General features: G+C 33.5%; 1 protein-coding gene across 6 annotated transcripts in view; it reads left to right on the forward strand.

Moving 5' to 3' along the window:
- LOC124359309 (TLD domain-containing protein 2) overlaps nt 1–12523 on the forward strand; it is a 498415-nt gene that overhangs the window by 323159 nt on the left and 162733 nt on the right. For all 6 annotated transcript variants that reach the window (XM_046811944.1, XM_046811946.1, XM_046811947.1 and 3 more), the window contains one exon: nt 10501–10595. In XM_046811944.1, the coding sequence (XP_046667900.1) occupies nt 10501–10595 (95 nt within the window). The remainder of the gene's footprint in view (nt 1–10500; nt 10596–12523) is intronic.

Genomic DNA, 12523 nt, shown 5'->3' on the forward strand with positions numbered 1-12523 from the left:
GCTTAAAATAAGTTGCTTAGTTTTTGTCGCATTTACAACGAGGTCATTCCTATGGCAATACTGAATTGCCATGTTAAGAGCAATATAAGAGGTCACTTCCAGATGTTTTGGATTATTGTTGCCCAATAGCAATACAGTGTCATCTGCATACATTAGAGATCTGCAATAGTCTTTTAGATATCTTGGAAAGTCATTGGTAAATAAAATGAAAAGTACTGGACCCAGTACAGACCCTTGAGGAACTCCCCGTGTGATGCTTTTTGGTTCAGATTTGATGTGTTGCATAATCCCCTTGCTATTATCCATAAGTTCAACCATTTGGCACCTCTCTGTCAGGTAACTGTGAAACCAGTTATAGGCAGTCCCTGTTACACCTATCGCACTAAGCTTAGCCATGAGGTGTTCGTGGCTGAGGCAATCGAAAGCCTTGCTATAATCTAGTAGTATAGCAGTGGTGGTGTTGCCGTCTTCAAGTTGATCAATAAAGAATTCTACCAGACAGATTAGGGCGGTGGTTGTTGACTTGCCTTTCAGAAATCCATGTTGCTGGGTTGTAAGGAGTTCATTTATCGTTACATGGTCTATGAGTCTGGTTAGTGTCAGTTTTTTCAATTATTTTAGAAAATGTTGGAACTAGAGAAATCGGTCGATAATTTGAGGCTTGGGTTGGGGATCCCTGTTTGAACAATGGGTAGACTTTGGCCATTTTTAAAGCAGATGGGAAGTTTCCAGACAAAAAAGATTTGTTTATTATGTCTACTATGGGGTCAATCAGCTCTTCTTTACAAGTTTTTAAAAGCCTTGCTGAGATTCCATCATAGCCTGATGAAGTTTTTGGTTTCAGACTATCCATAACTCGAGACACCTCCTGTCTGATTGTTTGGTAGAGGTTTAATACAGGAATATCTGTATTGTCAACTGGTAGTAACATTGCTTGGCCAGTAGTTTGTCCATTGTTATGGATTGTGTCATCAGCTATGTTGACAAAAAAGTTGTTCATATAGTGCCATCTTTATTGGGTCAGACTATTTTTTCTTAATGAAATAATCTGCCTAATTCAATTACCCACATTTATAATATTTTCAAAACTTTTTCCATAGTCTCACCAATTTCAACCCCAAAAGAACATCCTGTTAGAAATGTTACACCATATATTAGGAAATTAGTTCTTTAGGAATTGATGCTACAAAATCAGACTAATATGGAAATATTTTTTGATAATGTGATACAGAGACAAAGTCTCCACTTTAAGGGTCTGTTTATAGTTATCCAAGCTATGTAATATTTGTCTGGTGGTGTTTAAGTGCGTACAAAATATATGATCCGAGACAAAAATATCATTTAATTAGTTTTTAGCCCTCTTGATACCCTCCCATTTCGACCCCCACCAAAACTAGTGCGAATGAAAACCAATTTCTTTCTCTCAGTTTCTAGATTCTCCATTAGTTTCAAAACTAGTTTGTATGTCTATACAGTGCATAAAGGCTCCTAGACTTTTTGCAGTATGTCATAAAATATTCATGATGTAAACTCAAAACTATTTCAATTCTAAAATTAGATATTTAGTATTTATGAATACTTATTTTGAAACTAAAACAATCTTTACAGTAAAACATTTGTAAGAGGAAGTAAAATGTAACAAACATTCTGAAAAAATATATAAAAACTAGAATCTCAACTTGTTAAGTGTATCAGATACAATGTGCTCACCCACCACAAATAAGATCAAATAAAAACATTACATCATCTACACTTTATTGTATAGAAAACTGTAATACTTTATTAATTTAATACCATATTCTTTCAGAGTTTTCCAAAGAGAATAATTTTTCTTGTTTGGTCATCTCTTTGTTACTCAGTTTTTCTTAATGAAATAATCTGCCTAATTCAATTACCCACATTTATAACATTTTCAAAACTTTTTCCACAGTCTCACCAATTTCAACCCCAAAAGAACATCCTGTTAGAAATGTTACACCATATATTAGGAAATTAGTTCTTTAGGAATTGATGCTACAAAATCAGACTAATATGGAAATACAATAATTGTTTTCAAATGTTTAGTTTTTTTACCTTTTAATCACACTACAGTTGATACTTTATGTTATTGAAAAAGTATCATAATAAAAGTTTGTAAACACTCAAATCTGAAAGGTTTGATGTAAGCATTAATAAAACTTTTCCTCAATACTTGTAGAATGTACTCCGCATGTGGCACCAGGAAATGGAAACCTGTTAACAAAACTTCCCAAGTTGTGTTGTGACTGGAGATGATTTTCTGAGCATGTTAACCTGCGAGGTACAATCTATCTAGAGATTAAATTTTCTTTTTCATAAAGAATACTTGCATAATATTGAGTTATTGATATTATTCGAATAATTCATTTATGAATATGGTCAAATTTTTAAAAACTGTTTAAATGACTTACGTTTTATATTTATTGTATTGCACTTAAGATAAAATGCAGAAACAGGAAATGTTCAGAGTTTTCTAATGAAGATTACGTTTATAAATCTTAACAAATTGTCTGAAAAATGTTAAATGTAAAATGTCTTTATTTATATTAGGTGGAGTCTGTTTAGATCTCTCTACCACTCAACTTCAACTTCCAATATTTGATCAGATTCCATCAAATTATTGTATGTTTCAAAACAAATTAAGTCATCTTATAGTTCAGCACCCATGGGATAGTGGTGCGCATATAGTCTGATATTAAGATTAATCATACTAAATATCTAAACACTTCAGAGTAGCACATAATTTCCTGGTTCCTGGAAGTCACAGAGTTTTCCTGTTTACTTTCTTCTCTTTCATGGATCAGTCGACTTTATGTGTGTAACAAGACAACATGAAATCATTCTTGACATCATTTATATCGATAGAAAGGTGGGCCATTTCCGAAAGGATTTTACATCGGCTAATGGTGTAGGAAATATAGAAGCAATCAATTAACATGTGTTTTACAGTCTAGTGTTGCAAGTAGTACAATACAGTACAATATTAGGCCTATGTGTATGCTACCAGGAAAAGTTTATTGATATGCCTTATGCCTTACATTTATATAATTATTTTAGTTACTATTTCTAACCAGAGGACCAACCGACTGCTACTGTCAAAGTGGGTTAAATACCAAGCCATGCTTCTAGCCAACTGTGTCAGTGTCCTTGCTAGCACCCAAGCAAGGACATCTGAGACAGATGCAATTAACCTATCCATGAGAAATTAAAACACATGTATATATTTCAAGATGAAATACATTTTATTTTTAAATCTGCAATGTTTACCTTTATAAATATAATTGTTCAATATTTGCTGATTTACCAAGGTGAAAAATAGATGCATTATGTTTTTAATTTGGAACACAAACCTGTAATCATTAAATAAGATCATTAAAAAAATACCTACACCACTAAAATTGGAATGAAGGCAGGTGCATATTCATAATAGTATGAATTGCAAAATGAATAGACTTGCAATAATTTAGTGACGAAAGTAAAATATTTTTCTAATTTAATTTAGGATCATGATAAATACAAAAAATTTTTAATTCATTTGTGGTAAACACAAATAAACCAAACAAGATAAATGTGCATACTATCAGGTATCAACTAACAAGTATCAAAATAGCTGCTGAGTACATTCTAACATTCTAAATGAGTAAATCGGTAGTAACTCGAGTTCAATAGCAGTGTAACTTGTTTGGGAACACCATCTTCTGTCGCAATTACAATAGTTGAAATCCACTATATAGAGGAATCCATACTTAATGTTTTCATCATTTTGCAATGTATGTAAAATATCACCTTGGTATTCCTACTTAAACCTAACATAATGTGTCTTGGAGTCTATAGAAAACTGGAGGTAGGAAGGTCAAAGAAATTAGCAACACAACACAAAATAAATTAGTTGTTTAGATAAAATAAAATATAATACAAGTATTCAAATATATTATCATCATAACTTTTTTCAGTCGATTACTGTGTGTTCTGGTAAAATAATATGCATTATTTTACTAATAACGCATATTGTTTTTGTTAAAATCCTTAATCAGTACTATTAAAATTATACGTGCTGGATGCAGGGCCATACTCAGTTTCGGCGGGCCCCAGTAAAGATATTTAGCGGGGCTCCCTAATGCCCCGCCACCCGACACAGTCCTTCAAAAAACATGTGGTGGGCCTCGGTAAAATTGTCAGAAAAAAATGGTTTCAGTATGGTCCTTACACAACAGGAGAAAGTATTGTGATGTATGATGTATTGAATTTTTAGTTTTCTATGCGGATATATTTGTTTTATGGCTAAAATTCAGCTGGAATTAGTTTCATAGTAGGAATTTCAGGCGAGACACTGTCTGCTCACAACCAGAAATCACCAGTTGATGCAGAGACTAGGAATGGTTGAGAGTGAACTGTGAGACCTTGCATTGTTGATTATTCCCTGGTGCACTATAGGGTAGACCGGGGGAATTCCGCCACCCGGGGTTATACCGCCACCCAGTCTAGTTTACAAACGAACTGCAGCAAGAGATCGTGACATCGCCTGAACTCTAGCAGACAAAGTTAGAAACAGTGCCTCGTGTAATGGTGGCCATTGTTCACGTTGTTTGTATTGTGTCGTATAAAGTTTACTTTTTAACAAGCGGCATCTCATTTTTGAGCTTCAAATAAGTAAAGGTATGTACCTTATAGTGTTACATTATTCATTTAAGGTAATAATATACGTAGTGTACATGTAATACGCTTCATTTTGATGTATTGAGGTTACACGTTTTGGCCCATCTCTTGACTTTGTTTACACATTTTCGCCATATTGTCCGCTTGGGGTTATGACGCCACCTTCACCAGGGGTAATTCCGCCATAGTGGCAGTATTACCCCATGCTGCCATGGTGACTAATTTAGATTTTTAATGTTTATTCTAGATGCCTAGAGTCCGAAAAAGAACCACTGAGAAAGCGAAATGGACCGAACATGATTTACAAGCAGCTATAAAACAGGTTTCTGATGGAAAGTCAGTTAAAAGTGTTGCTTTAAACTTCAACATTCCCAGATCTACTCTTCGTGACAGATTGAAAAGTAGTAAAACCTCAAAACCGGAAATGGGACGACCTGCAGTTTTTAACAAAGATAAAGAAAAGATTTGACCACCAGAGTTATCACTCTTGCAAATCTTTTTTTCGGCATTACTATAACGGATTTGAGACGACTGGCTTTTGAAGTAGCAGAAGAATTGAATATAAAGCATAACTTCAATCAAGCCACGCGAATGGCCGGTGAAGATTGGGTTTCGGGATTTCGCAAGAGGAATCCTCAAGTTTCTCTATGAAAACCATCGGCAACAAGCATTAGTAGAGTGATTGGATTTAATAAGGAAGAAGTTGAACTCTTCTATAATAATTTAACAACACTGATGGAAAAACACAATTTTGAGCCTACTCGTATTTTCAATATGGATGAGACTGGAATTTCTAGTGTGCAAAAACCAGGTCATATCCTCGCCCCTAAAGGTAAACATCAAGTTGGAGGTATAACCAGTTGGGAAAGAGGGAGAAATATTACTGTTGTGTGTGGAATAAGTGCATCTGGATCTTATGTCCCGCCAATGTTTATTTATCCAAGACGAAGGATGTCTCCATTGCTTGAGAGAGGTGGTCCAGCTGGATCAGTTTATACTTGTTCGCACAATGGCTGGTCAAATGAAAATATTTTCCTCGACTGGCTGAAACATTTTAATAAGATAGCAAAACCATCACAAGAGGACCCAGTTCTCTTAATCCTAGATAACCATGGAAGTCATGTGTCCTTACCAAGCTATGAATTTTGTCGCCAAAACCACATCCATATGCTCTCAATACCACCTCATACATCACACAGACTGCAACCACTAGATGTATCCTTCTATGGCCCTTTAAAAAATGTCTTTAATAGGGAGTGTGACAAATACATGAGATCAAGCACGTACAGGAAGATAGCCTTATGACATAGCCACAATTTTTAATGAAGCTTATGTGACTGTGGCAACGATTGATAAAGGAGTATCGGGATTTCGTAGTACTGGGATATATCCAGTAAACAGAGACACTTTTAAGGAAGAAGATTTATTTTCAGTTCAGTCATTGGAGCCAATTGTCATCGACGACCAAGAAGACATGGATGCCAATCTCCAAGACCAAGAAACATACATGAATAAAACAATCACTCAACGTAGGCCTATGACGAATCCTATGAAAGGAATTCCCATATACGATGTTGATGGTTTGCCTGGAGTTCCTTGCTCCTCTGGATCAACGGTAAAAGCAGACTCGTCTCAATCTAAACACGAGAACAATATCTTTTCTAAAGCATTGGAGAAGTTTTCTCCGATTCCAAATTATGCAGCTGGTAAAATTAAAACAAAATGCAAAGAGAAAAAGCCATTCTTCCATTCTTACTGGAACTCCAATGAAGGCAGAATTGGAAAAAACAGCAGCCAAAAGGAAAGAAAAAGAATTTAAAAAGAAACAAGCTAATCTAAAGGCTGCATCGAAACTGCTAGGCAAGCCCACACAAAAAAAAGTCAAGATACCCAAGAAAAGAGGTGAAGCCACCTTAAAAAGTAATAAAATTGAAGGCCCAATTAAAAAGAATAAATAGAAAAAGAAACTTTGCAGACGGCAAATAAGTTTCGAGACTTCATCGTCTTCTGATGATGACTTGGACATGCAAAATATATGTGATGACAACGAAGATGATGATATGTTTGACATTAGATCTAAGGATGTAGAACTTTGTGTACTTTGCGGTGAATATGGATTTAATGAGCATTGGTTCAAATGCATATTGTGTGGCAAGTGGGCGCACTCTGAATGTAGTGGAGCTGAATCAGCAAACGATTACATTTGTGATTTTTGCCTAAATGACCTAAATGTAAAAAAAACTTAGACTTAGAAACATTGTTAAATATGTATTTATTATGTAAAATACAACGAGTTTTAAAATAATTTACACTGCGATTCATTTATTCCACTTTTTCTTAATGTATTTTAGTTTATTTAAAGGTGGCGTCATTACCCCAAAACAGTGGTGGAATTACCCCGGGTACCGGGGTAATTCCGCCACCATGCAAGGGTGCATACAAATATTTTTTCGACAGTTTTAGTTTACAGATACAATAACAATTACTTATAAATAAATATAACATCAAAGGGTGTACACTTTAGTATTTTTAGTAATGCAAAATACATTAAAAATTAGATGTAAAAAATCAAAAACCCTTAACGTAACGGCATTCCCCCGGTCTACCCTACAGCACCTGGTGTTGAGCAGAACAGACTGTTCCCTTCTTTCTGCACTAAACAAATGTAACTAGATCTTTTGATAGTTAATAATATCAGTTGTGCTATCGAAAGTATGTCTCAATAATTTTTTGTGAACATACATTCTTATTATTTGGTTTACCTGTAAATCATATCTCAGATATATATAACGACAAGAGATTTATGAATTAAGCAATGTAAATGCCATAGAACAAACCATAAGTACACATATTAAATCAACAAACAATGAGCAAACTCAAATTTTGTATAAAAGGGTTACTAAAGGAAAGCTCGCTGAAAAATAATGAACGTGAGTTAACCTAGAAACATATTGAGAAGCGAGTATTGGAAAGCATGAACAAATAAAAGTTGGGAGAGAAACCTACTAAATAGAAATAGACTTAATGAATTGGTATGTAAAGCTAAGAAACGAGACCAGGAGTTCCTAGAGTCCAGTAACTTCTAGAAAATAGAATTTAGCAGAAAATGAGAGCTTCTAGAAGTTGGCTGATAAGTTATATAGACTGGAATTTCTCAGAACCCACAATCTTCCAGAGACTACAAGTTTCTTAAAGCGGATGAGTTCAAAAGGCAATGATCTTTGAGGCATCATGAACTTTCAGTCTGGAAATTATAGGTTGGAAATTAGATTGTTAGGAGCTCGCAGAAGCCAGAGCTTCCATAAGCCAATTTTTGTTACAGGCCGGAAGATTCACTAGAAGCTAACATAAACCAAAGATATCTAGAGACTAGGAAACTTTATAGACTAAAAGATGATGAAGGCACCTGCCTTTTGGAGGAAGAAAGATTTCATGTCCCAAAAAATGTATTGTCTTAATTGTTTTTCATGTTTATGACAGTGCACTGGACATCATAACTTTTTCTTATAAGTATAATGGCATACTCCTATCACACCTTTAACATCCCATAAAACAAGTGTAATAATTTAGCCTTTAAAATAATTAGGTAAAAATAAATTTTATATATACATAGTAACAATAGTAACGTTACAATTTGCTCATTGAAATAACAGTAGATATGGTGTTAGCAGCATCTCTTTAACTATACCTAAAACAATATATGCAGCATTAATTAAATGGTTAGTAATTAAAAATAAATAGATAACAATATAGTAAATCTAACAACAGGAAATAAACAACAGTAGATACAATTATTAACAAATTCTTAATCATTAAAAACTTGTAAAGCACTAATATCACAGGTTAAGTATTTATTTAAAGGATTGCAACACCACCGAGAATATCAATCATGAGTATGCTCCATGAACTCGCCAACTAAGTAAAAAAGACACCAGGTAGTATTTTAATTGGGTTTTAAATTTGTTTGTGATTGATTTCTAAATTTAGTGTTTGAGGGAGACTGGTAATGAATTTGAACCCAGCTTGATAAGAGAGGCTCAAATGTAGATACAAATATGTTTGGTTTTTTCCAATCAAATATTCATCTGTTCAAGGATATATTTTGTTCTAGTACAATAAGTGTTTATTTTGTGTGTATTAAAAAAAAACTATTTAGTTTTTCTTTGATGCTAAGTAAAATACAATCAAGGGTCATTATTTGAATTATTCTTTTAACTGGGACACAAAAAGAGCTCCTAGAGGGTGGATAGAAACCCCTAAATGCCAGGAGTTGCCTTATATCAAAAGTAAGAAAGCAAGGGCTCCAAAAAATCTAAAAGAATCAAATACATATATGCGTAATCATTTTATTTAGAGTTAAAAATCAGTAGCTCTGAGAGACTGGGTGTTTCAAGACCTAAGCGGACCATGAGGGTGTATGTTTCTACATCCTAAGTAGAGCAATATCTGGGAGATTTTAATTTTAATAATCAGCAGGTAGTGTAAACAATGGACTTCCTGAGGTAATGTTTTGGTGTTCTGTATATTCAGGGACTTTTAGGAGCCAAATGATCCAGTAACATTAAAAAAGATTCAAAACAACAGGACCTACTATTTAATATGAAAATGCAAATCTGCCTTCACTTTGGGGCCAGTGATCAGGTTTTGATTATTTATAGAAGTAAAATCTAATTAACTTTGTTTTGCACATGGTTAATGCCTGTAACCTGCCTCTCGAGTGTTTATTAAACTAAACTCAGCAGATAAGAATGATCAATCTTAATAATATTGTCTTGTCTTTTTAACACACTGTTATTGTGTAAACATGTACTTCAATTAATGTTATTCTGTTAATTATCCCAGCCACAATTATTATCCCGCAGACAACAAACCTGTGCAGAAAATATTGTTATGCTGAGTTCATTTGAGCATAAGGAATTAAGAAAGATGTCCATTGCAATGTTTTATGTTGCCCAGTAATCTTTACCAGTGGGCTTGTAAAAAATCAATAATAATAATGAAATCGTGCACATCTTTAAACAGTCCTCAGGTGTCATCTCGATGCCATGTATCGTATCTCAAAGATGGAATATATATGTATTGCGGAATGTATATATATTGTGATAGTACGTATTGTTTGAGCACCGACATCTGTTTGTTGCCACTGCCACAGTTAGCTATTTTCCAAATAATTATAATCTGCCATCCACCTTTGATTATATTACCTTCTACAGCTCTCTCCTTTGCTTCATATCCAGATTTAATGTCTTGCTTCAACACGTTGTAAACTATCAACCTAACTTTGCAATAACATAGGTGAACGTCTATATTTAAAACAGTGTATCACCTCAATGCCATTCTTTACTATGTGTCGTAAATCTGTGTTATTTTGAACTTTTGTCAAGGAGTTACATAAAGGAAAACACTTGTGTTTAAATTTTACAAAATAATATCTTTTCGAGAATCCACAAATAAAGTTTTACAAGTATCTTTTGGAGGATCCACAACAAAATGTTTTGATATAAATTAATATAAATCTTTCAGGTGTTTACGATTAAACGATTGCACAACAAAAATCCAAGAATAATTCTAAACAAACGATGTAAAAAACATACTGTGTTAAGGCAATCGATAAATATTATGATAGTCATTGTTTTAAATAAATACCTTTTTGTGTTAACAATGATAATTATATTTTGGTATAAAATAGTAACAATTGCATTCTCTACTGTTTCAAATATCGACATTAAATTCAATAGGCAAACTGTTGCCATATCAATTTTATTAGTACTGATATTGACAAATTAGGTTGTCAGTTGTGTCTCAATACTAATTGTGTGGTTGCAGATGGAGATGGCAGTACAACCGGCAGTAATTCTAGTCTGTCAGACAGGAAGATGCAAGGCAAGCTGTCACCCCCCATCAACACCATCACCTACACGGTCAGTAAAATATCCATATTAAACCTTAATTTTAGTATGAATGTCTGGTTTAAATCTGTCCTATCATCGGCATAGTCAGTCGTATTACTCGTACTAGAGAGTTAAGTCATTACTCATAAAACAACATGCATTGTAAGGTCTAGATTATAAGTCTCTTAGTTAGTTTACCTAGATTCAAACTCTGTTATTACTGTGTTCTATTTTTTTAAGCTCTCTATTGAGATTTGAAGAAAGGGAACAGAGTTCTAGGACTAAAAGTATTTTTCTGTATCTTGTAAAGATCCAAAATAAATATCTATAGGATGCATTTTAAAAAGGATATTTCTTTAATACGTTAAGAGCCAATGGAATAAAATCATAGTTTTTTTACGTAAACCAGTTATGGATCAAATAATAACTGAGGATACTTATTGAGCATAATTAGAACAAGAGGGATAAGCTTCAGAACCAAAATAATTTTTTAAACATACAATTATTCTGTACACCTACAGTAATTCATTTAAGAGTTTTAATATAAATGTACATGAAATTTCTATGTTATAAGGGTAAAAATTGTATATGTTAACCCAGGAAAGTTAATGTAATCTTTAGAGATCCTAGGGGCTATATAATTTTCGTCACAGTTGGTATAAACATTTTATGAATGCATACATTTTAAATGAGTTTGATACGGACATTCTGTTGAACAAATGCACCACAGTATAGTTTTGAATAACTAATAGTGCCCTAGAGGTGGAGTTCAGGCACAGAGTAATGTTTAATAAAGCTGGCATTGACAATAGTTGTACCAAGGACAATTAGTATGAAAATGTTGTAGAATATTAAACAGAGATAATTATTGAGCGCATTAGAAATCTTGTAAAGCCAGAAAAGCCAGTAAAGCCAGAAACTTCTAGGGACCAGGACATTCAAAGATCGGAACTCTGGGAAGGCTAGAAGCTTTTTGAGACTTTCAGAGATCTTGAGTTCCCATAGGCTGGAAGGTGCCAAAGGCATATTATCCCTATGAGGTACAAGTAGTGTATGGATGTTTTTTGAGCATTGTATATATAACACAAACTAAGGAATTTTTAAAAATATTACTCAATCAGCTTGTATTAGTGCAGTTGGCTATTTTTTTGTTTAAATACTTGAATTTTAGTGTAATTAACCTTTTTTTGTTAGTTCAAAGTAACCTTTTTTTAGTCCCATTTTATTAATATGGTGAAGATTGAACCTGGTATTTTTAAAATGTTGTGCTCATACCACTCCTGATTCAAGATCTGTTTAGGAGAGAATTAATCTTTTTCCACATTGTATGTTACTCATAGTGTGGCCATATTATATTATGATTTATGCAAATCACTTGAATTTAAACATGTCAATGACTCATTTAACTATGTTAAATAATAGGAGGACACTTGCTATATGGTCTATAGAGGAGTATAAAAGTTATGAATGATTTGAATTTCAGAAAATGTAAGTTTAACTCATTCTTTAGCTACCTATGACAGGTCTTAATTTTTCTGTTCCTCTAATGTTTGATAAAAAAATTTTAAGGAGAACAATAAACAAGGTGTACCAGACATAACTTATTGAGAAGAGTTTTATTTGTATCCTTTTTAAGTAAAACTCTGTTGTGCTAATTAAATTTGTAGAAATGGCAATAGCCTTATTTAATTTTTTCAATAAACATTGAATCACAAAAAGTACTTGCTCCGCCGGGACTCAAACCCGGATCTCTCACTTGCTATCTCTCACTATCTGTTGTGTTAAAGTATAGATGGTGTTGAAACACTCATTTGTAATACTGTCATTCTAATTGATCCTAATGGACTGATTTAAAAGCAAGTAAAACCATTTGGCATTGCTGAGGTAAATTAGTTTTTAAGTGTACCAACCATTAATTTGCAAGCGCAAGTATTACATGATTGATACGTAGATATTTT

This window comes from Homalodisca vitripennis, chromosome 4 (assembly GCF_021130785.1).
Source record: "Homalodisca vitripennis isolate AUS2020 chromosome 4, UT_GWSS_2.1, whole genome shotgun sequence".
Lineage (NCBI taxonomy): Eukaryota > Metazoa > Arthropoda > Insecta > Hemiptera > Cicadellidae > Homalodisca > Homalodisca vitripennis.